Source organism: Dipteris shenzhenensis, chromosome 10 (genome assembly GCF_047967505.1).
Source record: "Dipteris shenzhenensis isolate YYH24624 ecotype China chromosome 10, Dip_SZ_1.0, whole genome shotgun sequence".
NCBI classification, from domain to species: Eukaryota; Viridiplantae; Streptophyta; class Polypodiopsida; order Gleicheniales; family Dipteridaceae; genus Dipteris; species Dipteris shenzhenensis.
Genome location: NC_141605.1, coordinates 51,465,647 through 51,493,397, shown reverse-complemented (window position 1 = coordinate 51,493,397; position 27,751 = coordinate 51,465,647). Strand labels below are relative to the sequence as shown.

Genomic DNA, 27,751 nt, shown 5'->3' with positions numbered 1-27,751 from the left:
ATGTTATACCTTCTGTTGCAAAGAGAGAGAGAGAGAGAGAGAGAGAGAGAGAGAGAGAGAGAGAGAGAGGCCTTGTTGTGTGTGTTTGTGTGATAGAGAGAGATGTTAATGTAACACTAGTAAAACTAATGTTTTTTTTTGTCGATCGAGAGAGAGAGAGAGAGAGAGAGAGAGAGAGAGAGAGAGAGAGAGAGAGAGAGAGAGGGGGGGGGGGGGAAGATTCAACCTCCTTCCTTGGAAAAACTGATTAAGGGGAGGAATGTAAGAGCCATCGCTGCTTTAAGAGCCACTAATGTGGGGAAAACTGTGGCAAAGTTACCAAGAAAGCAAGAACAAACTTGAACAAACATTAGCACAAATGTCACCTATATTATGAGTGGGTATGCTCTGAATAGAGACGAGCTTTTCTTTATGAAATCAAAGAGGCCTTTCATCATTAGAATTGTGGACATAAGATCAAAATCTTGCTTGCATGCTTTTTAAATATGGAGGCTTGGCTCCACTTTATTGTTGTCTTGGGAAAAACTGCAAAATCCATCACAAGAGACTTATAAGTGAGCAACAATCATATGCACGTTATAGGAAAAGGCAAGCTTATGAAACATTAGGACGTGGGCTACATGTGTTGAGAGAGAGAGAGAGAGAGAGAGAGAGGCCCCTAGCCCGTCATAGGCCAAGTCAGGCTAGTCATTTCTTGGAATATAAGAAAGGAATTGAAATTGTTTGAGCATATACTTTTATCTACAAAGTAAAATTCTTTAGGTCGATTTCTGGTGTATTTTGTTTTGTTTTTCATAAATATCATACGGTCCTATTGCTATCATTTCAGTTATGACGAGCCATGAATGCATTATCAAGGCTATCATAAACTAAAAATGAACTTAGGCCTCTTTGATCATTGATAATTCAATGATGACCTTGATAACTTCAACAATGCATCACTTTGAGATGCCAACACCATGTGGGGCTAGCTATGTCTAAATATTACCTTCTTTATCATCTTCAAAAACATGTAGTCAAAGTTCCCTTGTGTTTTCCATATTGCAATTACAGCAATAAGGGTATGTCAACCTTTAATGATTCTTTGCATCCCTTATTGTCAACCTTTAATAATTCTTTGCATTCCAATTCCATCCCATGTTGCTTTCCTGTGGAGCTTCATATAAATTCTATGAGAGAGAGAGAGAGAGAGAGAGATGCGTTGAGGCTGAAAGGGGGAGAATAAGCTCAACTAGATTTGGGGGATAGGGTGATTAAACCAATAACTAGGTACAATAGAATGAAGGTAGTCCTCCCACATATACCTAGATGAATGTAGGAACATTCCCAAACTCATCCGCTTAAAACACAACATAGTGCAGTTTCAATCTCATGATAGTCACTCATAAGGTTGAAAACCATAAACTCCATCACGCATGGCAAGGACTAGCTACTATGGCATCCCACTGACGTCATCAGTGCCCAATAGTGGATGTACACCATAGTATAAAAATATGCTCTCACACATAAAAATCCAAACACCCAAAGGCCACACACCCAAACTCTTCGTATTGAGTTTCTGTTGGCGCAGACTCAGCCATGACGAAGGCTAGCACTAAAGGAGAAGGCTAATCAAGAAGTAGTCCAAAATCTCTTCATTCAAGCTACAACTGCTTGTGAAGTCTAAACGATTTCATTTTGGTCTCTCCCAAACGAGCATCTAAATCTAGCTGATAAGGTAGTCCTCCCACATATCCTCCTTTTTACAGCAAAGACACCCATGAGAGGAAAGCTTCATCACCGAACGTGCATTGTGCAGCAACGCAATAGATATTACACTCAATATACATTTTACTTGGAACACAGAATATAAACTGCTTAAGAAAGGCCTCTTCCCTTGCATTAAGCGCAATTTCAGAATTAGCTAGAAGTCATAACATAAAAGAACACCTAACGAAGTCCTCACTAAAAGCTTCTAACCTCAACTGTATTTCCTTCTGATGGTATTCAGCTATGTCATAGCAAGAAGGTTGTTACTCCTTCAAACAAGATAACAAAGCTAGAATGAAATACCTTAATGCATTTTCTCTACAAGCTTTCCCACAAGCGTTGTATCTCAGAATCTTGCAGAGCGTCTGCTTCTTGAGGATTGGGCAAAGTGAGATGTCTCCTCCTGAAACAAAGGTCATTAAACCGTTTGGAAGACTTTCTTTTTCTCAGTTAATTATAAGCATTACACCCATGCGTGGGTTTGTCACATGAAAAGATAAGGTCGTCAGAATTAATTCTTTGTTTGCAAAAAGAGGCACTTCAGACGTGAACATTTCCAGTGATGTAAAGATAGGTGTATCCAGATTCCTGGGTGAGATTGAGCTTGGTGTTACCTTCTTCCTCAAAATTATGCTCCTTGTATGGTTTGATCTGCGAATCCTCTCGTAAATTGTGTTGCACACTTTCAACACGACTAAAAGTATGATTCCAATCCCCAGTCCAATCAAGGCCCCATATCCGACAGAGAAAGCTTTCCAAAAGACAATAAAAAGACCGAATCAGCAGAATCACACAGTAGACAACTGTATTTACAAAACCACAATTGGAAAACTCACTCATTGGAAAGTTTCATACAGTACAAAGACCACACGCATGCCATGACAAAACGCTAATACACCTAGCATCAACAAGGTCCTTAAGTGATGTATGCACATGAGCAGGTCCATGATCCTACAAAGAGGGCATGGGAGACTTGGAGCCTCAACACCTGGAAACGCCGAGGCCCCAAACGCTCTAAAGTCAAAACAATACATACCCGAACAGGCAGCAACGACAGCTCCAACGGCGGCAGAAAGACCAAGGATTCCAAGAGGAAGTAAGCTAGCGGACACGCAGGAACGAAGCCATCGATAGAGGCGAGTAGAGGCGATACGCCAGACGAAACGAAGAAGCTGTCGGCGAACCCAAAGCTTGAAACGGGACCAGAGGCTGCCGGCCATGGCAAGCTACGACGAAAGAAGAGGGCCTGCAAATGGAGGAGGCCATAGCTTGCCAAGCAATGCTGTGAGGCCGGCCTCCATTGCAAATGCAGCTAAGTACACCTGCACCCCCATGGGACCCCTCTCGCCCATGGCACGAAAAAATTCACATACTCACACACTTGGCAGCTTGGAGCAAATGAGCTCACCAAATGCTCCCACTCGCCACCCTTACAGCCCGTCCCCATCAACCCGCGCACAAAGGCTTTTCGGAGGAGAGATCTTTGTGCTCTTTCTTCTCCAGACCCCATGGCGGAATAGAATTTCTTACCAGCCAGAAGCAACAAGAGAATTAACGCTAGCTATGTTTGGGACTGTCACTAGAGTCTGTAGTGGCTGACGAGGCTCCAATTCGCACAGAGAGTGCATCTTTGTTCTCCGGGGGTGCCTCTAGCCACCACCTAAACCAGCTCAACTTCTTCGGTGGTATAGCTCCACGAAAATTGGGGCAGGTATAGAAATAGCAAACAATTATCAGATTCATCGGAGTTCATATGGGCTTAAGTCTCTCATCTAACGAATAGGGAAATAGAATTGTGGCAGAGCAAGAAAGGGCTAGAAGAGGACAAGATAAAAGATGAGCAATCTTGACATTGGAAACTAACCATAACTTGTTGAAGATGACTTCAATGTCAAGTAGATCTTGGACAGTGGAGCCACATTATCCATATCATTCCAGGCCTCTAGGCCTTTCAACTTCGTGGAGGAATCTAGTACCTCTAAACATGTAAAGGCACTGCCTCAAGTGGGTACATGTATGCTAGGCTTGTAAAGTGCTAGTTGTTGAATGCAAATATACAAAGTGCTATGTGCCGAATGTAAAGTGCTATGTTCCCAAGGAAGGGCACGTTCCTTGGTCTTATAATTTTTGGAGAGGAAAGTGTGCCGAATCTCCCCCCACACAAACATGAGGTTATGTGCCGAATACAAAGTGCTATATGTTGAATGCAAAATGCTATGTGCAGAATTCAAAGTGCTATTCAATTGTCGAATGCAACAAGACGTGCTCTCATTTTCAACATTCAATTTCAAGCTCACTTTCTCGTAATTGTGAGAAGTGCTATCTGCCAATGCAAAGTGCCATGTTTCCCAAGTTCCTTGTTCTTATAATTTTTAGAGAGACAGCATGCCAACTCTCCTGCCACACAAATATGTGGTTATTTGCTATACACAAAGTGCTATGTGCTAAATTCAAAAAGCTATTTGATTATATATGCCGTCGGGATCCATTTGGTAATCCAAGGGTGTGTTCAGACCACCCGCCCGCCCATTGAAGAAGAGAGGAGGTTTAGAACACAAGCAAGTGAATGTCTTATTAATGGCTTTCTTTACTCAAAAAAGTCATACCTCCAAAGAAAAGGGTAGACTCAATTCCATATGAATGCATAAAAACTTATTCCATAAAAGTTTGCAAACTTGAAGAAAAAGGCAAGTTAGCTCTATAGACTCTACACCCAATGGACTATTACTCATCACACATTTGAAAATATGAAATTTTCTTTATTTTTCAAGCGAGGGACAACAAACTGGGAGCGAGGGGTGGGGGAAGGACGTCAAAGGTTTCGTATTGCACGGGCAATTATGATAACTCCTTTTCTCTCTCCATATTTGTTCATGCCATCAAACCTCCCTTGCCTTCCGCTGAGGCATCGTGATTCTTGAGAGAGTGTGGTGTGATTGATTGAGAGATTGAGCTTCATGCTTTCATTCCATTGATTAAAGATATCCATTCATTCTTCTTTGAAAAATTTCCGTTCATTTGAGAGATTTCCGTCCATTCAATTCCATTGCAAGAGTTCTTCGAGAGATTCCTTGTGAGGGAAAGAGTCGTTACCCAATTCATTGAGAGAGATTCTCAAGAGATTGAGAGAGAGAGAGAGAGAGATATTTGAATAAGAGTTCATGCTTTGATGGTCATTCAAGGAATGCAGATAGGGTGTGTCAGATTATGAAATAGTAGTCAGATTGGAGGTGTAGGGTTGGATGGGATTTGTAATGTTGCACGTGCTGGGTGGATCGGAGTCAGAGATGTTCACCCACTTGCATGCGCTTTGGAATCAAGTCAGGGTGGGTTGAAGGCAAAAAGCAAGGTGATCAAAGGCAAGGGTGGGAGGGATTGCAACGTGCATGAGTAAGGAGCTCCATCCTCTTAGCATTAAGAGAAAGTACTCATCAACTATGTCTATAAAAGCATCTTTTTAATGACCTATGAATCCAATTCTTCAATTGGAGCCAATCCAAAAATGGGGCCTAGATTTCATGGGACCCTTTAAGCCGGCAACGCAGTATACGTGCATCATCTATGTCGTGATGGCCACATATTATTCAATCAAATGGGTTGAAGCGCACATGCTAAGTGACAATACGAAAGCCAACAAACCAATGTTCATATATAGGAACATTATCACAAGGTTTGTTGTCCAATCAAAATGGTGTTGGATCATGGAACTCACTTTCTTAATGCCATGGTGAAACAACTGACGGATGTGCATATGGTAGTTTACAAAATGGCCATAATGTATCATCCACAAGGAAATAGAGAGGCTGAGAGTAGTAACAAGATGATGAAATGTATTTTGAAGAAAAGGATTGGGATACAAAACTTGACTCACTGCTGTGGGCATGCAAAATGGCTTTTAAAGTTCCCACACACATGACACAATTCTGGTTGGTATTCAATTTGGAGGCTATTGTTCCAATGGAGTTCACATCCTTGAGTTTGCATATTTTGGTGGAACATATGAGCCCATAAGAGTCCGTGCAATTCTAGTAGGATCAATTACTTTGACTAGAGGAGGACAAGAAAGAGATAGTATACGGTCTCGGTCATTCAGGAAAGGCAAAAGCATGGGTGAACCGGATATCAAGTTCAAACTTTTCAGAGTGGGAGATTTGGTATTGGTGTATAATTCTAGATTGGGAAGATTATTGTGCAAGCTAAATTTGCAATATCAGAGGCCATACTAGATTAGGGAGGACCTGAAATAGGGAACTGTTTGGATTGAGGATTTACATGGTAATGTGTTCTCAACACCAGCCAAAGATTCTGCATGAAGCCATTTATAGGTGTATGTGAACCGATAGCCCAATTAGAGAGTATGAAATTGGAAGTACTAGTCAGGACAATATCCGACTATAATACGGGAAGTACTGGTCACTGGAAAGCATCCTACTATAATACGAGAGTAGCGGTGGCTCTTATTCAGTGGACTGATTGTTTGCATGTGTGGGTCACATCACAGAGATGGTTATTGATTCCTATATTCATTTTAATATCATATCAAACCTTCAAATCAGTTAGAGAGCATGTAAAATCAATTCCATTAACTCAAATCTCACTAGGCGAGCCCTTCTACGCATTAGTTTACTTTTGTTAATAGCAGACATTGCAAGTGCCACTTCACAAGCACAAGCTAATTACAATTCATCGACCTAGTCAGATAGCACAAGCAAGAGAAAAGTTTTGTCTAAGCCATCCAGGACATTGTGCTCCTAGAACCAAAAGCTGGAGAAATAGGTCATGGAATTTAACTTGAAGCATGCAAAACAAGTGAGTCTGTATGCAGTAATGAATCGTATCCATTTGTGGATGTTGGATTCTACTTAGATGACGATGTATTTGAGAATTTGGTGTGGCTTAAGAAAATGGAATTATATGGGTATCATGGCTATCACTGGTGGAAGTGGCAAATCAACATGCAAGCTGATAAGCAGTTTGCTCGATTGCAGGAGTCCAACAGGCTTTTAGCACCTGGTGTTAAGTTAACGGAGCAGATTTTTTCTCAAGTTTTTAATTTACGGTGGTATCCTAATGTACCTACAAAGCCTAAAGTGAGATGCTCCTCATAGCAGATGGTAGCGAAGTTTGGCATGCCTCAAATGACCTAGTTCTATTACACGATCAAGAATTGCATGAGCACAATTGCGCAAAAACAATTCTTGTGGTTTCTGGAAAGGGTCATATTTCTTACAAAATATGATTATATGTCAAAATCAAATTATTATCTCATATTGTCAATAGAAACTGGATGTAAGAATAGCTGTGCTGGGATAGTCCATGCAAGGATCATGGGAGAGGTACTTGGCAAAGAAAAAAGGAGTGTCACATAGTCAACGCTAAGAGTTGAGACATATGCTTGCGGGTCTCTTTTAGTATGCTAGCATAGTAGCAAAGCCATAGAAACCCATTAGAACAGAGGAGGATGCAGGAAAACAACAGAGGTTACCATTGATAGATGAGGAAAGAAAACAAATGAGGAAGATTGGATATACGGATCAAGATAATGAACAATCATATAAAAGAGTAAAAGTTGTGGAAGATGTGCTCCCATCTCCACCCCGTCTTACCACCTCCACAAGGAAGATTATAAAGCTTAGATTTAAGGAGGGAACCAAACGAGAATCAGAGGGAGAAAAGGAAATAAAAATCCAAGAGTCACTGGGGCTAAAGAGAAGGATGCATATGTTGCAGGTCAGGAGAGTGAAAAAGAGAATGCCAATCCAGGGGAGGAGATGCCTAATAGGATGGTTGAGAAAGACATGCAAGGAAATGTCAGGACTTTATTTTAATTCCTTAGACAAGAGTTTGGCCTTCGTCGGTAGTTGGAAACCCTTAAAAAGGGAACAGCTAAAATGGCGTACCGATGCTTGGATTCAGGAACGCCTTGCTGCAGCAGCAAGGGCTCATCAACAAACATTGACAGATCAAAGAGAAGAGTATGACTTTCATGCATGAGGGTCTTTTTGGGCTCACATGGGTGGTAGAGTCAATGAGCAGTTCTTCTCTACTCATGGCCCAAGACATAGTAGAGAGAGAGAATGGATGAACAACATGATCATATATCAATGCTAAATATTCCAAGTATACCTTCAAGATCAGGGGAAACCATAGTAGTCTCTAAAAGAGCAAGCTAGCCTAGCAGTTAGCCAATTAGTATCCTCATTTAGCATTCTTTAAATGTTTCACCAGTAGTAAAAGATTAGGACTCCAAATGTTCAAATCCTGATAGAAGAGCTAGAAATAGAGAGACAAATGCATAAATATTTAAGGAAATCCCATGAGAATTTCAAGAAGCATGTGAATGATAAGTTTACTAGACTACATACTAAAGTCAAACAACTGATAGAAGAGAAAGCCATGTAGACACAAGAGAGAGCCCAGTCATTATAGTAGTAGAAAGAAGCTCTAGACAGGGAAGCAGCCAATATTTTAGTTGTGGGAGAGTTACAGAAACGAAATGCATATATTGTGGAGAAAACAGAGACTCGAGAGGCTACAAAATTTGTTGATTGTAAAAACAAACATACTTGACGATGTGCAGAGATGGTTGGTAGAGGTGAAACACACTCTAACAAAGACATTGATGGAAGGAAATGCATAGCTATCCATTGAAAATACATTATTATAGGAAAGGCTAAATGCTTTAGCAGAGGTGGAGACTCAAAATAAATCTATGAGTGATGAAGACACATTGGAGATTGAAGTAATGTTTATGAGTAGTAAGAGTGTAGAGGAACTTCAGAGGAGACTCCATGATTATATGGAGAAGTTGGTGACCAAATTGGAACAAAAATTGAAGAATCAATTAGAGTTACAATTTTATAGGAGTAGTCGGAGGTATTGCAAGAAGAATTCTATGCCAACTGGGGGATTTTGAGTTCACAAAGGAGGAACTAAGATCATCTAAGGAATATGAGGCTATCGTTGCCCCTGTAGCTAAAATGGATAAAGAGACAGTGGAGTTAATTGAAAAGGAAGAAGAAGGGGATGCACAAATAGAATTGATTGTATAGACACAATTCACTGATGAACAGGAGGACTTTGACCTATAAAGATTTGTAGAACAAACAATATCAGATAGGTATGGTGGATTCACCAGGAAGGCTGGAAGGACAAAAACATGTTGCGCTAGTTTATTTGCATACAGAGTTGAATATGCCAACAATGACAGCTAAGGCTGCAGATATTTATTGAGCATCCAAGTTTCACACCAACTTTTCTTTTAGATCAGTTCATATTTCTTCTTTACCACTCATTAAAACTATTTTTTGAAACACTACTTATCTTCACACAAAAAAAACAACCAACTCTGTTTTTAAACATAGAAACACAAAATCATGTTATGCTTAAGCTTTGTGCATAGTTTCAAATTTGCTATAGGGTAGAATAACACTAGATCCAAAATATTCTTTTTGTAATCCATATAAGCAGCTATGTATGGGAGTAGGTTGAACCTTGTTATTGCACCAATCTCTTCACTCTATGTCTAGTATGGGCTTGGATTGAGGAGATGCTGCCCCATGAAGAGAGATTATTTGGAAAGCATTAGGATTTTGTGATATAAAAATTTTGATGGGTTTAAGTTCAGGAATTCATTCTGAATTTTATATCCCACCAGGTGTGCTAGTGATAGGCAGACAATATCTAGATAGTATTTTAGTTGTATTTATGCATAGTTAGTGCTTACAAGTATGAAGAGTCACCACTTGTCAGGTGTACCTCTTCAGTTCCACTCTTGAAGACGTATGAGAACCAAAATGAGATGTTCTATGGATAAGAGTTGTAATCATGGATGATTTTTTTGAGTTAGTTTCATCAAGAAGCTAAACTTTTATATTGGTATCGAAAGTTTTTATGCCCTAATAAAAATAAACATTTGAAAGATTCACCAAGATTTGAAACTTTTATGCACAAAAATTAAAGTTTCACCAGTATTTACATTTTTCACTTGAAAATCTAAAAGAAAATATATAAAAGTGTAGTACATCCTATCAATATTATGAAACTAAAAAAATGAGCTTGATAAACTTTCGCCATGATTTATATTAATATATAAGCATACCTTCGATAAAAACATCCGTGGTTGTAATGAGAGTTTTTTCTCTAGCTATAAGCATTTACACTTTTATGGGTTCTAGATGAACCCCAAAATAGTATCTACAACATATATTTCATTAATTTTGGACTTTTCAATGTCCAAATCAAAATTTTTAATACTTTTGGACAACTTTTTAAAAAAAATACTATTTAGAAAAATAGTTTAAAACTTAGAAGCAAGAAGATTTTAATAAAATTTTGCAATAGCTAAAATTTAAATTATAAAATTTAACGTGGCATCTTACATAGACTTTAACACTTAAGTTAAATCAAAATTGTTAACAAACACATTCAATAACACTTAAGTTACATGAAAAGAAGTTGCAAACTCTCATAATATTTACTAATAGTTACAATTATAAGCCTCCACATTATACTCCATACTCACTAAAAAGAATTAGTATTGGCTATTTCTATCAAAGATTCAATCCAGTCTTGTGTTGAAGCCATCTCATCACGGTCAATATAATTACAATTACCAAAAACAAATAACGAACTATTGATTTTCTTAAATAGCACTTTCTCGGTCCCGTATGGCTTGATCTTAATGTGGTGAGAATCACCCACAATGAGTGTTATGGACGTGACCTCCCTTAGAAACTCTAGTAACTCTCTCTTGTATGCAATTAACTAATTTATTTCAGTAGTACACCTACCTATTTTTTCCTTTTCCTCCTTATCTAGGTGCTCTTGAGTAGCAAACTCCTCTTTTTCTGCTTGGATGAGTGGAGCACGTTCTCTCTTTCTCCTCTCTCTATTTACCTCATTCTCTGTGATCCAAACTTTATTATTGCCTATGGCAACCTCCATAGATGAGACGATTTCAAACAAATCCATGAAGTGCAAAGCTAAGGGGAGACAAAAGGGGGAAAAGAGAAAAAGTGTGGAAGAAAGGCTTGGAAGAGGAGAACTATAAGTACTATAATAGTGGAGCTGCAAGGCAAGATAAGGTTGAGGATAGGAGAATGGTGGAAGAAAAACTAAGAGTGTGAGAGTAAGGTGAAGGGAGTGAAAGAGCGAGATTAAGGCTGAGGATAGGAGAATGGAAGAGGAAGCAGCTGAGAGTTTGAGAGTAGGGCATGCGAGAGTACGGCTAAGGATCGGAGAATGGTAATGAGAGACAAACTACAAGGTGAGATGGAAGAAGGAATGAGAGAGGAATTTAAGGATCGTTCCGTGAAATAGGTCTCTTGTGGACAACCAAGGGAAGGGGGCCAAGGGAGAGGGTGTACCGTAAGCCAGAGAACCTTGCGGTGATGTTGAGGTGGTAAGGAGAGGCTCTACCAAAAGGGAGGCCATAGAAGCTTGACCCATAAGCACAGGGAAGGAGAAAGAAGGCTCGACATTCTTGGCCATCATCATTGTCTGGCCATGAGAAAGTACCAGTTGTGGGGTGGAGGTCGAGGGCATATCTTCCTTTCCCACTTGTTTTTGCATTTGTGCTAGTAGGGCTATCTCTTTCTTTGTGATTTGTTCATCCTTTTTGCAACATTCCTGGATCTGCTGCTACAGTCATGAGATCTTCTCAAGATTTGCACCTCTTTCCTGTGGTCAACCATACATTTATTACGATTTCATTAGTATCAACAAATACATCACCAAAAACCTTAGCGCATCTCTGAGCCCATAGAGACCAAAGAATGGAGCTGCACATAGTGTTCTAGTTGTCCAGGGCCCTGGTTGGTACGTCTCCCAACAGAAGAAATGCATAATTGATTGTGAAAAAGCCAAACTGTTTGTGCACATTGTCCCATACTTCTCTCGAGCACCTGCAGTTTCGAAACAAGTGGGGGATATCTTCCTGCGCTTTGTTACATCTTTGACAAAGTCCATCTCCCTGTCCAATTGTTAGTGTTCGTTTGGCTGTCCAGACCCCTTTGTGCATGATGAGCCATAAGAGGCAAGCATCCTTCTCTGGGAGCTTTTTGTCCCACATTTTTCGAATCTCTTTGTCCAAACTCTTTTTGAATCTTTTCTCAATCATTTTCGATCTAGTTGAGCTAATAGATCTTCTTGTCCTTCGACAAAGATGGGGACAGGGAAGAGTTCTTATTGGCTTGTCCACCTAAATTCTTTACTTGCCCCTTCCTCTAACTGCTTCTCTCTAGCCATCAAGTCTACAACCAAAGGAGGCTTCAACTCCTCGGACTCCAAATACTGACCCGTTGGCTCATACTTATAGGCCTGCTGGCATTGACTATCTCTAGCAATAAGCCCTAAAATTAGGCTACATGCATAATGTAGCCCCCAAGATTGGATTTTGGATTCTGGTGCTTCATTCCATGTCACTCCCCATAGGGAATGGTTCTCCACTTATGACAGTGGAAAGACAGGTTGTGTGCATCTTGGAAATGACTATGCATGTGACATAGTGGGAGTAGGTGACATAAAGTTTTTTTTTGCAAATGGGTCTGCATTTATTTTGAAACATGTGAGACATGTGCCTAAGTTGACCAAGAGTCTTATTTCAGTGGGTCAGCTAGATGATGCTGGTTTTCACACCACTTTTGGCTTTCAGAGTTGGAAAATCCAGAAGGGCTCTATGCTTTTGGCCAGGGGTGCCAAGTGTGGGACTTTGTATCCCTTACATGTATCAGGGGTATTTGATCATGTTGTTGCAATAACCGAGCAGCCAAGCACTTCTTTGTGGCATTGCAGGTTGGGGCACATGAGCCAGAATGGAATGAAACTCTTATGCCGTTTGGGTTATGTATCGCATTTGAGTTTCTCTGATTTTGAATTTTGTGAGCATTGTCTCTATGGGAAGCAGACTAAATCAGCCCATAAAAGAAGGGGAAAGAAAGAGTTTGAAAAGCTTGATTTGGTGCATTCAGACGTATGTGGTCCCATGCCTACACGGTCATTAGGCGGGGCTGAATACTATGTGACATTCATTGATCATGCAACTAGGAAAGTGTGGGCTTATGCTATAGCTCGGAAGAGTGATGTGTTCCAGGTATTTCAGAAATGGCTGGCCTTGGTTGAGAATCAGTCAGGTAGAACGCTTAAATGCCTACGGACTGACAATGGTGGAGAGTATCTCTCTCATGACTTTCAGTATTTCTATGATACACGTGGGATTAAGAGGAGCTCACATCCCCTCGTACTCCAGAGCAAAATCCAGTTGCAGAAAAGATGAACCATACCATTCAAGAAAGGTTGCAATGCATGCTTTCCAATGCGAGTCTTTCTGCTGATTTTTGGGCTGAGGCAATGAAGACTACAGTGCATGTGATCAATAGATCACCTAGTAAGAGTTTGGATGGTGGTATTCCTAAAGAGGCATGGAGTGGCAAGAAGCCCCCTTACTCTCATTTGCGTATATTTGGGTGTGAGGCATATGCACATGTGCCAAAAGAGCTTCGAAAGAAGCTAGATCCTAAGTCTAGGAAATGCATCTTTCTGGGTTATGGTGAAAGTGGAGAGATGGGCTATCGTCTCTGGGATCCAGAAGCAAAGAAGATCATATGCAGCCATGATGTAGTCTTCAATGAGAAGAAGATGCATAAGGAACCCATGAGGGATGTGGAAATGAGGAGAATCGCTTTCCAGGATGTGAATCCACCTACATATGTTGATAGACAACAAGCTGTCCATGCACCAAATGTGCAAGAAATGGTACCACCAAGTACTCCCATAGGTATACAATCAAGGGTAAATGATGGATCATCTATTGGTGGAAATGATGAGCCAAATGTGGCTGATATGCAGGTGGGACAGCAAGCTGAAATGCCCTTGAGAAGATCATCTAGAGTGTCTAGGCTGCCTGATAGGTTTGTTCTAGGGGTAGACTATGTGATGCTTACTGATTGCGGGGCGCCTTCTTGCTAGAGAGAGGCTATGATGCGCGAGGATCAACGCAAGTGGGAGTATGCTATGCAATCAGAGATGAGTTCACTTATGAAGAATAAGACTTGGGACTTGGTTTCTTTGCCACATGGAAAGAAAGCATTGCCATGTAAATGGATCTACAAAATGAAGGTCACAGGTGATGATGTGCCTAGGTACAAGGCCGCGGTTTGGTTGCTAAAGGGTTCGAGCAAGAGAAGGGTGTGGACTTTGATGAGATATTCTCTCCGGTTGTGAAGATGACCACACTTAGATGCATGCTTGGACTAGTGGCATCAGAGGATATGGAGCTTATGCAGATGGATGTCAAGATAGCTTTCTTGCATGGGGATTTGCATGAGGAAATTTACATGGTGTAGCCGGAAGGCTTTGAAGAAAAGGGCAAAGAGCATTTAGTTTGCAAGCTGAAGAAGAGTCTCTATGGTCTTAAGCAAGTGCCTAGAGAATGGTATAAGAAGTTTGATGCTTTCATTCAGTCCCAGGGTTTTAGAAGGAGTGAAATTGATCACTGCCTCTACACTAAAAGGGCTAAGGATAATAGCTTGTTAGTCTTGGCACTATATGTGGATGATATGATATTGGCTAGCAAGAATACTTATGAGCTAGATGCATTAAAGGCCAAGTTGCATGAGGCCTTTGATATGAAGGATTTGGGACTTGTAGGTCATATTCTTGGTATGCGCATCACGCGTGATCAGAGTAGGAAACTCCTTTGGCTTTCACAAAAAGAGTATGTTACAAAAGTATTGCAGCATTTCAATATGGAGGGGGGGAAGGTAATGAGTACTCCATTGCCTCCATATGTGAAACTGAGTCATACAAATAGTCCCAAATCAGATGAGAAAAGGGCCATGATGGCCAAGGTTCCTTATGCATCAGTAGTTGGGAGTCTTATGTATGCTATGATAGCTACTAGACCAAACATTGCATTTGCAATGGGAGTTGTTAGCCAGTATATGACTAATCCAGGAAAGAGGCATTGGGAGGCAGTTAAGTGCATCATGAGGTACATGAAGGGTACCAAGGACATGTGCATTTGCTTTGGTAGAGGAGATATGCGTGTACTTGGGTACATAGATTCAGACTATGTAGGGCATGTGGATAGTAGGAGATTCACTTCTGGTTATGTGTTCACCTTTGAAGGTGGTGCAGTGTCGTGGATGTCTCGTGCACAGAAGTGCATTGCTTTGTCTACCACAGAGGAGAAGTATGTTGCAACCACAGAGGGTTGCAAGGAGGCTATATGGCTTGATCAACTAGTGGGAGATTTGGGGATTCATACAAGTGTATCGACATTGCATAGTGATTCCATGAGTGCTATTCAGCTAGCACGGAATCCGGTCTTTCATGCAAAGACCAAACACATTGAGGTCAGGTACCATTTCATCAGGGTGGTACTTGAGGACAAGCGCATAGAGCTTGTCAAGGTTCATATAGATGATAACCCTGCAGATATGCTGATGAAGAGTCTACCTAGTTAGCGGTTTGAGTATTCTCATGTATTGATGGGCATTGGATAGTATGCTCACTGGTTGTTCTCCCTTAAAGGCACATTGTCCTTTAAGTGGGAGGTTGTGGGGGTTAAAGGTCACTGTGCCTTTACCCCGGTTATGTACAATACACAAACACATATATAAATGAATGAAAAAGAAGATTAGGGTGTTCTGCACCCACCAAAACTTGTGTGGCTCTTTGTTTCTCTCTCTCCCTCTTCAGTTCTTACTTCCGTTGAGAGCACTCTCATTCATTAACTCAATCATGATGATACATGTTCCTTTTGCACATGCATGCACTATGTTTGCTTGCCACACTTAAGCCTACCTCTCTCACCGAAACATGACTCAAGGTCCTAAGCACTACAACCAACAACCCCAATATATCTATAGGTGACAAAAAGCCTCGGAATCCTGCACACTGAGAGAACCCTACTCTTCCTACGAAAGCCGTAGGAAAGAGCCGACAAAAAGCTTGGTAAAGGGCCAATAGAGATAGGAAGTATCCCATGAAGTTATCAGAAATGCTAGCTAAATGCACCATTGATTGGTTAGAAGGTGCTCTTGAAGTTGCTAATTGAAGAGGGGAGATTGTGATAGACAGGGAGGAGGAATTTGCATGAGGTTGTGATCTTAAGGTATGTATCATTTTTCTTTTATTTACATTCATCTACAACCTTTTTATATAAGCTAATGAGAATCCATTACCTTCACTGTTCCATTCGTTCAATGCAATGTGGGCATATGGTAATCATTACCGAGAGTAGAGAAATTGATGTAAGGTGCAACACATTTGATTGAGTCATGGCCAATTCATCTCGCAAGAGAGTAGAGCTAGTGCAAGGGATAGTACTAAGTAATCTCACCAATAGGAGAAATGGATTATGTTGGGACCATACAATATATTTTGCAAGTGAACTTAGGAAATGCCAAGTATTTATTTTTTATGTGAAATGGTTCAAAGTCATCTGAAGAGTTTTTGAAAAAAAAAAGTCATCTGAAGAGGTGCTTAGGCTACAGCCAGGAAGGATTCAAGTGGAATTTTTTGCCATTGACTAAACAAAAGTATGGGATGACCTTAGTTGAGAGTGCTCTCAACGGAAGCAAGAACGGAAGAGGGAGAGAGAGCGAGAGAGAGAGACAGAGAGCCACACAAGTTTTGGTGGGTGCAGAACCACCCTAATCTTCTTTTTCATTCATTTATATATGTGTTTGAGTATTGTACATAACTGGGGTTAAGGCACAGTGACCTTTAACCCCCACAACCTCCCACTTAAAGGACAATGTGCCTTTAAGGGAGAACAACCAGTGAGCATACTATCCAATGCCCATCAATACACGACAATACTCAAACTGCTGACTAGGTAGACTCTTCGTCAGCATATCTGCAGGGTTATCATCTGTATGAACCTTGACAAGCTCTATGCGCTTGTCCTCAAGTACCTCCCTGATGAAATGGTACCTGACCTCGATGTGTTTGGTCTTTGCATGAAAGACCGAATTTCGTGCTAGCTGAATAGCACTCATGGAATCACTATGCAATGTCGGTACACCTGTATGAATCCCCAAATCTCCCACTAGCCGATCAAGCCATATAGCCTCCTTGCAACCCTCTGTGGCTGCAACATACTTAGCCTCTGTGGTAGACAAAGCAACGCACTTCTGTGTGCGAGACATCCACGACACTGCACCACCTGCAAAGGTGAACACATAACCAGAAGTGGATCTCCTACTATCCACATGCCCTGCATAGTCTGAATCTGTGTACCCAAGTACACGCATGTCTCCTTTACCAAAGCAAATGCACATCTCCTTGGTACCCTTCATGTACCTCATGATGCACTTAACTGCCTCCCAATGCCTCTTTCCTGGATTAGCCATATACCGGCTAACAACTCCCACTGCAAATGCAATGTCTGGTCTAGTAGCTATCATAGCATACATAAGACTCCCAACTGCTGATGCATAAGGAACCTTGGCCATCATGGCCCTCTCCTCATCTGATTTGGGACTATCTGTATGACTCAGTTTCACATATGGAGGCAATGGAGTACTCACTGCCTTCCCCCCCTCCATATTGAAACGCTGCAATACTTTTGTAAAATACTCTTTTTGTGAAAGCCAAAGGAGTTTCCTACTCCGATCACGCGTGATGCGCATACCAAGAATATGACCTGCAAGTCCCAAATCCTTCATATCAAAGGCCTCATGCAACTTGGCCTTTAATGCATCTAGCTCATAAGTATTCTTGCTAGCCAATAGCATATCATCCACATATAGTGCCAGGATTATTAGGTTATTATCCTTAGCCCTTTTAGTGTAGAGGCAGTGATCAATTTCACTCCTTCTGAAACCCTGGGACCGAATGAAAGCATCAAACTTCTGATACCATTCTCTAGGCGCTTGCTTAAGACCATAGAGACTCTTCTTCAGCTTGCAAACTAAATGCTCTTTGTCCTTTTCTTCAAAGCCTTCCAGCTGCACCATGTAAATTTCCTCGTGCAAATCCCCATGCAAGAAAGCTGTCTTGACATCCATTTGCATAAGCTCCATATCCTCTACTGCCACTAGTCCAAGCATGCATCTAAGTGTGGTCATCTTCACAACCGGAGAGAATATCTCATCAAAGTCCACACCCTTCTCTTGCTTGAACCCTTTAGCAACCAATCGGGCCTTGTACCTAGGCACATCATCACCTGTGACCTTCATTTTGTAGACCCATTTACATGGCAATGCTTTCTTTCCATGTGGCAAAGAAACCAAGTCCCAAGTCTTATTCTTCATAAGTGAACTCATCTCTGATTGCATAGCAAGAACGGAAGAGGGAGAGAGAGCGCTCTCAACGGAAGCAAGAACGGAAGAGGGAGAGAGAGCGAGAGAGAGAGACAGAGAGCCACACAAGTTTTGGTGGGTGCAGAACCACCCTAATCTTCTTTTTCATTCATTTATATATGTGTTTGAGTATTGTACATAACTGGGGTTAAGGCACAGTGACCTTTAACCCCCACACTTAGTGACACATTTCTGCTACCCATGCACTACGAGCAAGTAAGCATTTCTTGTATGGACATCATTTTTCGTTCAACTTTATTAAATATTGTATGAACATATCATGAATCCTTGCTTTAGTGGTCTTTTAGGGCACACCCAAGACCAATACAGCTAGCCTTTGATCAATGATGAGACACCTATTTGGATGAGGATAGCTATCCAAGATCACAGGGCTACCTGATCAACAAGGCATTCGATGAGGGGCTAAGGATAGTATGCAGGTTTCTCTCCAAGTTCATTTCCCTAAAGAAAAGCATCAGTTATGCTCCATGGCAGTATGTAGCTCAATTGGTAGCAGATCTAGAAGAAGACCTTGAAGTAGACTAGCTCACAACTTTTGAAAATTGATTTGAGTCCTAGATGAAGGAGCTAACAAGGGACAAACACAATGCAAGCTTGGTCCCGACCTCTACATGCTATGCTATAGACTTACGATGACTGGCTAGGTAGAGTGGCCAAATGCAATTCTAGCACTTGGTGGAGTGGGCCCATCAGGAGTAGATGATGAAGAATGCTCAGGAGAATAGGTCTTGGAGGAATAGAACGATCACAGCAACTAAGGTAATGAAGAGAAGAAGGATCAGAATTTGGAGGGGAAAAATAGCAAGGGCACCTCCAAGGAGCAACTGGCAACAATGCAAAAATCTGCTAAGGAGATAGATAATGGTGAGACCTCCAAGGTGAAGTTGTTGGAAGATGAAAATTCTACTAAAAGGGTAGATGGAGACACTGAGTAGCCACAACAAACACCCGCCAAGCTACAGTGTGTTAGTTTGAACAAGAAACTGGCAGAATAGTGGAGCCTTTGCCCAATGCCATCACTTTCCCTTGCCTTCCTCTATTTTGCAAGGATTACCTATCCTTGATCCATTCTCCCTTGACCCTATGCTAACACAAGATAATCACCACAATTAGAATGCCACCGAGTCCCACTAGTAGATTCTAAGGGACAACATGGTCCATTAGCTCACAAGCCCTCGACTAGTTAGCCAATTATTGGCTCCCTCTCCAACTATTGGACCACAATTTGTTACTTCAGGTGAAATATAGGGAGGAGTTGTCTCAATTCTTTGAGGATCAAACAATGAGACTAAGGAAGGTAGAGGTAGAACTTACGGCTGAGTGTAAGAGCTTGTAGGAGCAATTGCATAGGAAGAGGGTAGCACACAATGAGTTGCTCCTAAATTATTCCCTACTAACCCAAACTCATACGGAGCTACAAATGGACTATGGAACCTCAAGTGTGAGGTTGACAAGTTACAAATAATTATTTCCAAGTCCCAAAATAATCTCATGAATGCTATAGGCAACCAATGTCAAGCTCCAAGATAGGATGGTAAAAATGCAGATAAGGATCGCTGCGAAGGTATTCCAAGTGGCCCAAACTCAAGTGGAAGTACTCTAGAGAGATAAATCTCTAAATTCAAGTGGAAGAACTCTAGACAGAGAATGCTTAGGTTCATCAGGTAGTTGTAGATGCTGACAACTTAAGGGAGGAGAGCACTCATTGCAAGTGAAGTTGGAGTTGTATGCCCAACTTCAATCTCTTATCTAGATCCTCTAAGCACTTTGTACTTTCTTATGAGGGTCGGAATCAAGAGTGTTGGAGGTGGCTGGGGCCTTAGAATCGCCTTCATTTAGAACTTCCTTGCCTCTAGCAAGTGGTGGAACTATGGGGAGAGTGGGAGGAAGTTCACAATGCGGAATTAGTGCTGTCCTCCCCTCATTCGTGAGAGATGTTATTCCAGCCTTATAGTTGATTTGGTAGTTCACGGTGTAACCTCGGTGTAGCACCAAGTTTCCAATATCATTTGCTTCTCGGTCTCTTCTATGGGGAGAACATTAAAATAGATCTCTAATTCTTGGTGGCGAACAACCATTAGTCTCAAGTCCACATACCCTAATGTGCTTAAGAGTTAACGGTTGATGGTGCATATTGAAGCCACCGTAAGGTTTAGGGTACCTGTAGCTTTTCCCATACTTTGTGGGAGATGAAGTTGTGGCTCACTCTGGATCCATGAGTGCCTATATGCGTAAGATTGGACCTTGCAATTGGACAGTCAACCTAGTTGGTTCTACCATTAGTTCATCAATTAGCCTTGGATGTTCGAGTGTTTTGCGTTGAGCAAGGCCATTTGCTAACATTGTTTGAACTTGGTGTTACATGCCTTGGCTTCTTCAATGGCCTCGCATTTCATTTGGGCCACCTTGGCCCTAAGCTCCTTCTCCCAATGGATGGCTTGGGGGGTCTATAGAGTGAGAGGGCCATAGTATTCTTTCAATTTACTCCCATTGAGGTAGCCATCCATTTCTACTCCATCTAGGGCAGCTATTTGGCATGCCCCTTGCGGAGTGATCTCCACGACATGGTAGGTACACGTGCCCCTATATTTGAGCTTACATTTGGTGTTTCAAAAGCTATAGAGGAGTGCAAGATTTCCCTCCTCGAGGTCCTTGTTCTTGAGGTTGTGATCGAACCATTTTTTGCACCATGCCTTCTCCACCTGGATGTAGTAGGCTGCATGCAATCTTGTCTCATCTAGCTTTTTGAGATCAATTAAGTGCTCCACCAAGGCATTTTGGTGAGCCTCTCCTTGACTATAATGCAAAGGCTAGGCACTACATACTCCATTAGCATATCTGCCTCCACTCCAAAGTCTAGGCTAGAGGGGGTGTAGTTCATGGCCACTTTATAAGATGTTCGGTAGGCCCACAAGGGTGAGCTTGTGCTCCCAATCGGTACGACTGCTAGCTTCGACCATGCAAGTTATAATCTTGTAGCACGTTTTGTTCGAGCTCTCAGCCAGGCAGTTTTCCCTGGGATAATATGGTATTTTCTATGTATAATCAGGAATTCACTGGTCAAGATCATTGTAGAATCGTTGAGGAAATGAATTCATTGGTCACTGACCAGTTCTAATGGACACCCAAAGCATGCAATGACTTACTCATATAAGAACTTAGCAGTGGCTCTTGCATCGACTTTCCTTGTGGCTCTCCCTTCCACCCATTTGGTGAAATAATCTGTGGCCAAGATAATGTATTTGGCCCTTGTTCCTTTATCTTCTGGACTTATTGCTCCAATAAAATATATGCCAAGTTTCTCAAAGGGATGATGGGTCAATATTCCCATTAGGGGCATCATGTCCCCTTTATGTGGGATTTCCACACTCGCATCACTTTTTGACAAATTCAGCTGCATCTCTGAAGAGAGTTGGCCACCAAAGGCCAGCCTGCAGCACCTTATGTGCCATAATGGCAGTAGCAAAATGACCGCTTGCTATCCCAGAGTTGGCTTCTTCAAGCACATCAATGTATTTGTCCGTGTACACGCATTTGCGCATGACGCCATCCTTGCCCATGTGGTATAGCTGGCCTACAATAAATTGATATGGTGCTGCGTCCTTGATGAGTTTGTGGGCTCTATCTTTCTTGAGTGCTTTGTCCAGAGGCAACCCGTTGGCCAAGTAGTGGCCGATTTTGGCTAGCCATTCAGCAATTATGTCAATGAGGAATAGGGAAGCATTGGGAAGATCATCTTTGACTCCCGTTAGAGCTTCTCCATTAGGGATCCTCGAGAGGGTCGGCTAGCACGTGGGTCTTTTCCTTAGACACTGCAACTATGAAGTCAAAATCCAAGAGGATTAGAATACACCTTGTGATGCATCCTGTCATGTAGGGCTTGTTAACCAAATATAGTAGTGCTTGATGGTCCATAGAAAAGACGAATCTGTTGGCTAACAAGTAATTACTAAAAATTTTAACTACATAGACCATGGCTAGGCCCTCTCTCTCTGTTATGTAATTGACCTTGGCATCATTTGATTGCCAGCTAGCAAAGTACATAGGGTAGTCTAGGCTATACTCCCCTAGTTGGGCTAACATACACCCGATAGAAAAATTGGAGGCATCAACATGAATGTGGAATATTAGATTCCATTCTGAGGCCCATAAAACCGATGTTGTGGCCAGAGCTAGCTTGAGGGTTTCAAAGGATTTTTGACATTCCTCGGTCCACTCAAAGACTACTAACAGCTTGTATAATGGACGGGCTATGTCGAACAGAATGAACCTTGGATAGTAACTTGTGTGGCCCGTAAGCTGAACGATCCACGTCCTTGGCATTTGTGGTAGGTGGTAATTCTAGAATGAGCTTGATCTTGTTGTAGTCCATGGAGATACATTCTTGGACACTATGTGGTCAAGAATCATTGACCCAAAATTGGCACTTGAGGGTATTTAGCAATATACATTCTTGGACACTACGTGGTCGAGAATCACCATGTTTGACCCAAAATTGGCACTTAAGGGGATTTAGGGATATACGGTATAGTCGGCACCTTTCCAAGACTAGTTTTAGGTGTCTGAGGTGATCGTCCCCTCACACATATGTCATCCAAGAAGACTTAAACAAAGTCCCTTAGGTACTCCTTGAAGACGGTGATCATCAACCATTGAAAGGTGGTGGGAGCATTAGTAAGCCCAAATATCATTACTTTGGCTACATCACATCCCACTCAGTTGTGAAGGCCATTTTATGTTGATCTTGCGGAGTGATGGACACCTAATTGTATCCAGTGAATCCATATAGAAAGCTATATGCTTCCTTTTTGGCTAACATTTCCAAAACATGTTTCGTGAATGGCAAGGGCTAGTGGTCATGCTGGCGGCATTGACTTTTTTAAGATCCATGCATACTCAAATCTTTCCATTCTTCATGATGGGTGACACCCAGTCTATATGCTCTATCTCATAGAGGAATCTTGCATCTATGAGTTTTTGGATCTCCTCCCTCACTATGAGCGCATATTTGGGACTCATGGGGTAGGGATGCTAACACACTGACCTGGCATCATCAAGCATGGGTATCATGTGTAGTACAACTTCAGTGGGCGCACCATTCATATCCATGTATTTCCAGGCCATGCAATCCTTGTACTCTTGAAGGAGAGCTATTAAAGTATTCTCCTCATTGGGAGTGATATCATTTGTGATGAATACTGGTTGGGGGTCTTCCCCTTCTGGTGCCAGGTTTACCTCTTTAACCTTGGTTGGGCCATCATATCCTTGGAAGCACCCTTCTCCTTGAGTTCTCTTGGCCTACTGGTATAAGATCTTGTGATCCTCAATCATGTAGGCCTTGTAATGGGTAGGTACTTATCGTAGATCCTCCCTTTTCTTTTCCCTCTTCTTCTTCTCCTCCTTGGGGGGTATTCCTCGTGGCCTTAGTGGGACCCTTTGGGCTTTTGGATGTTGGGATTTTGAACCTAAAGGGGGCTCCTTGATGGCACTTATGGAGCCAACTGTGGAGGTAACCTTGCACAACCGTGCTCCCCAATTGGAGGAAAACTGATGGTGAGAGGTAGTGACACCAACGTACATTCGCCAGTGGAGGTCCAATTTGACCCTTACTGTCCCCTTGATCACCTTGTGGGGTTTGAGCATGTCAAACATTCTAAGGGGAGCCATCGAGCTCAACCCTTCTTGTTTGAGTGTTGTCAATTGGAACCCTATTCTTTTTGGGACATCAATGGTTTCCAAAATGTGCATCCAGTTCTGAGAAAACACTGGCTTGGGAAGAGGGTCATACCAAAATTTATCTGCCTCCCTCTCATCCTGTTCTTTCCCATAGGTTTGGAACAGTTTTAGGGATGCGGTCCTATTGGTTATGTCAAATTCTACGAAAAATAGTTGTCTTGATAGTGGGTGGGTCTTGTAGGTGCTCAAGTCCACTCACATAATTTTCTCCTCATGTCGCAACTAGATGTTGTCAGTGCACCAATCATGTACAATTCTAAACATTCACAAGAAGGGCTTGCCTAGGATGGCTTCATATCCCAACTGCTGGGTAAAGCCCATGACTATGAATCTAATAGGGTATGTGAAGCCAAATACCTTAATGTTAATACCAGTGAGGGATCCCAAGGGTTCATCAGTTCCAGCATCAGCTAACTTCACTACTAGGTGGGTTTACTCAAGAGAAGGTTCTCCCCACCTCTCCTAGCATTCCTTGGTATAGACACTCACACCCGCTCCCCCATCTAGGATGGCATCAACCTTTTGGTTCTGGTAGGTTATGGGGATAGCCGCATTAATATCATCACCTTCAAAGTATTGGCCCAACTTATTGATGGGGACCTTGGGTAAGTTTTGACCCTCCTTCTCCGATTGATCAACCCTAGGTTTGGTAAGTACTAGGGGCCAAAATTGTCCATTCATCTAGTTTTATAGGTCTTGCCAGAGGGTAGGATTCCCTCTTAACAAGGATGAAATTAGCATCTTAACCTCGGTGAAGAGGAAGGCTGCCAACCCAGTGCTATCGCATTGTTCTTGATAGGTCTCCTACTTAATGATAGTAGCAGACACTCTAGACCATAAATGTCTCCTTCCTCTTGTTGGTTTTGTACTACCGAGTCCTCTTGGAGCATTCATTGCATCAAGTCCGGAGCCTCTAATTTACCAAAGCTGAACTATTCCTCTCCTTCCATCCTTTATAGCACCCTAAGTGCCCTTGCTCCTTGGCGAGTGGTCAGGTGGTATAGGTGGATGGTATCTAACCCTCTATTAGCCTTGATCCTATGCTCAAACTTCACTTGGAAGTTTTGTACCAAGTTTTGAGTGTCTAATATGCATTGTTTTTCTAGGGCTGGATAGGTTTCCTTATACTAAGGTGGAGATGTGAGGCCTTGGGCCCGCACTGGCTTATTCACATCCGAGTAGGGAGGCATACTCAGGCCATCCTAGAAGGGGGTTCATTCAGAGGTAGAGGAGGTGGTGAGGGTGGCTGTCTCTTCATTAGAGCCATCTTGGATGAGCAGCTGGTCTTCTCCTTTGCCTACCCAGATGGCCTTCTTGGACCTGGTCTGTATTGGTTGAGACACCTCGGGGTTTGGTGGTAGGAGTGCTTTGTCTTTCCTTGTCTGCTTCTTCATTTCTGTGCCTATGGCTCTGGCCTACATCCTTATGATGTCCTTCAAGGGTATTGCTACTACTTGACCCTATTCAACACTCAGCAACAAATGAATGCTGGTGCTCTTAGGCGGGGTGGCTGGAGTTGCTACTCTTAGAGGCTCCTATGTTGGAGCTATTCAAGGTGGAGGAAGGAGCCTCTTCAAAGCACTGCAAGCCTCAAAGCAAATCATGTGGGAACAGCTCACCCCAAGGGCCAAATGTATCTTCGGTGACACCTCCAGCATAGGAATAGCTGAGAAGCTTGCTAGCACAGATGGAAGCACTATCAAAGGTAAGCTTCCGACAGTGAAGGTCGACAATGGAATGCTAAATGAAACAACCAAATGGCTATGTTCTTGTGCAGTTGTTGGCTACATTCATGGCCCTTGTCCTCCTGCATTTCCTAGAGGGATGGATTAGGAAATTCTGGTTGCGTAAAGGACTAAATGTCACAAGCATTCGCTTCCTGAGAAACTGATATATCGTCTTTATTTTTGAGAAGGTAGAAATGGCAACAAAAGTAGTGCAACAAGGCACGTGGACAATCAAGAACCAACCCCTCTCTGTCTAGCTATGGGACCCTTCGTTCAATCCAAAGTTACCTCTACCCACTAAAGCGCCCATTTGGGTAGAGTTTCCATACCTTCCCCTGTCGCTCTTTCCTCAGTTGGAAGCACTTTGTCTCCCTCTTGGCATGTTTCTAGGATTAGAAATGGAGAGATTCATAAGTCCTAGAGGAAATCTGCTAGCTTGTGATCTTATGGACTTGTCTATAGATCCTCCCAAGGCCATCTGGTTACTGTGGATGGTGATGGGTCTGAACTAATACAAAAATTATTCTATAAGAATATCCCAAACCCATGTTTTCTCTGTGGTTTGGGCGGACACTTTATAAAAGACTGTAGTGTCCACAGCAGTCATGGTAAAGAGAAGCAAGCTTAGAAGAGTAAGGAGACAAAGGCACTGGAAAAGACAAGGGTAGAGGAACCAACTCCTTCACCACAGGAAGAAAAATAGAATCAGGTTAAAGAGAGTCGGGTAGAGATAGAAAAGAAAGATAAACAAATAGAGGAAGAGAGGACCAGTGGAGAGAACATAAAAGATAGCTCAAGAGAAGCGGAGTTTTCCCCCAACTCTCAAGATTTTGAAGCTCAATTCGAGCAAGCCGAACTCAAAACCATCTCATAGGATGAATAGCCTTTCACCATTGTGAAGGGGAAAAGAGCAATCCAACTTGAAAAAAAAATGAATAGCTCCCACTTAGATAACCCTACCAAGAAGAGTTTAGCAAAAAGAGAAAAGAGGAGGTTGTCTAGAGATTTTGCGTTATCCCCTCAAATGAGCCTGATCAACTTCAAAAACTTGAGGAGCAAAAGATCCACCCAATGATGAGTCAAAAAAATTTTATGTATCTCTCAGTAAATGTGGGTTAACTAATGACTTGAAGCCCCTAGTTTTCAAGAGATGGTTGAGAACAAACAAGCTGTCCCCTAACTTCTTAGCTTTCCAAGAATTCAAAATTGGAGGAGCTAAACTTCTCTAGCATTTAAAGCAAATCGATGACAAGAGAATTTGGTTCACAACAATTGATCATGATGAAGGGACAAGAGGTGCAGTCGTAGGTGTTGCAAAGCACTTGGTTCAAGGAGTAGGAAGAGTTATATTGATATTTGGCAAATTCGGGGTTGGGGTGGAATTTGTTCATCCTAATCTCTCTTGCGAGGTCTTCTCGGTGTATGCTCCAAATTCGGCTAGCAGAGCTCTTTTGTGGGAAACTGTTCACTCGGCAGACAATGTGTTTCTACTTTTATATGGTTGAGAGTAGAATGGACAGGTGGGAAGGGATAGGCAGTGTGATAAGAGGCCACGAACTGAATATGTGGTCGCACCTTAAAGAAAGTAGAGCTGGTGGACATATCAGAAGAAATTGCCTGTACTTGGACAAATAACTAGGTAGGACACCTCCACATAAAAGGGCATTTGGATAGAGCTTATTTCTCCAAGAGAATTATTGGAGGAGATGCTTTGGGTTAAGAGTAGAGCACTGGGTACCTCCCCTTCTTGGATCATAAACCCATCTCCATAGTACTGGAAAAGTAGGAAAGGATCATTGGCCGCTCTTGATTTAAAGCCAATTCTTTCTTTTTCAACTCCCATATGTCAGGACTAAGATTGATAAAATTTGGCACAATGCCTTTGGGGGGTTAGCTAATGCAACAGATAAATAGATCAGATCCATGGCTAGGAATAAAATTTTCTTGCAAGCCATCAAGAATAGAGCTAACAAAGCTAGGTCTCTTAGAGCTCAAAATCTTGAAGAACAGTTGGCTCTCCTTGAGCGTGACAACATTGATCAGGGTCAGAGGCAACTGAGGACAGTCAAAGCTAAACTCAAAGTAGAAGCAAAAATAGCAGCCAACCAGGCCAAGATTTACCCTAGGGATTGGTGGGGAAGAGTAGATAAGGCTAATGAGGATATGTTTAAAAGCCTGAGGAAAAAACATGCCAAAGAATCCCTAGAG

General features: G+C 42.0%; 1 protein-coding gene across 2 annotated transcripts; it reads right to left on the bottom strand.

Annotated features, from left to right (window-relative positions):
* Positions 1-365: 365 nt before the first annotated feature.
* LOC147897953 (uncharacterized) lies at positions 366-3,362 on the bottom strand. 2 transcript variants are annotated; one of them, XM_087380685.1, is made up of 4 exons: positions 2,786-3,362; positions 2,364-2,500; positions 2,053-2,152; positions 366-525 (listed from the first exon to the last, which is right to left on the bottom strand). In XM_087380685.1, exons 1-3 carry the CDS (start codon positions 2,967-2,969, stop codon positions 2,096-2,098), a joined length of 378 nt encoding a protein of 125 aa, XP_087236811.1. In that variant the 5' UTR covers positions 2,970-3,362; the 3' UTR covers positions 366-525; positions 2,053-2,095. The 2 variants fall into 2 exon arrangements, with proteins under 2 accessions (XP_087236811.1, XP_087236810.1); XM_087380684.1 differs by lacking the exon at positions 366-525 and having other exon boundaries at positions 1,858-2,152.
* Positions 3,363-27,751: the final 24,389 nt, after the last annotated feature.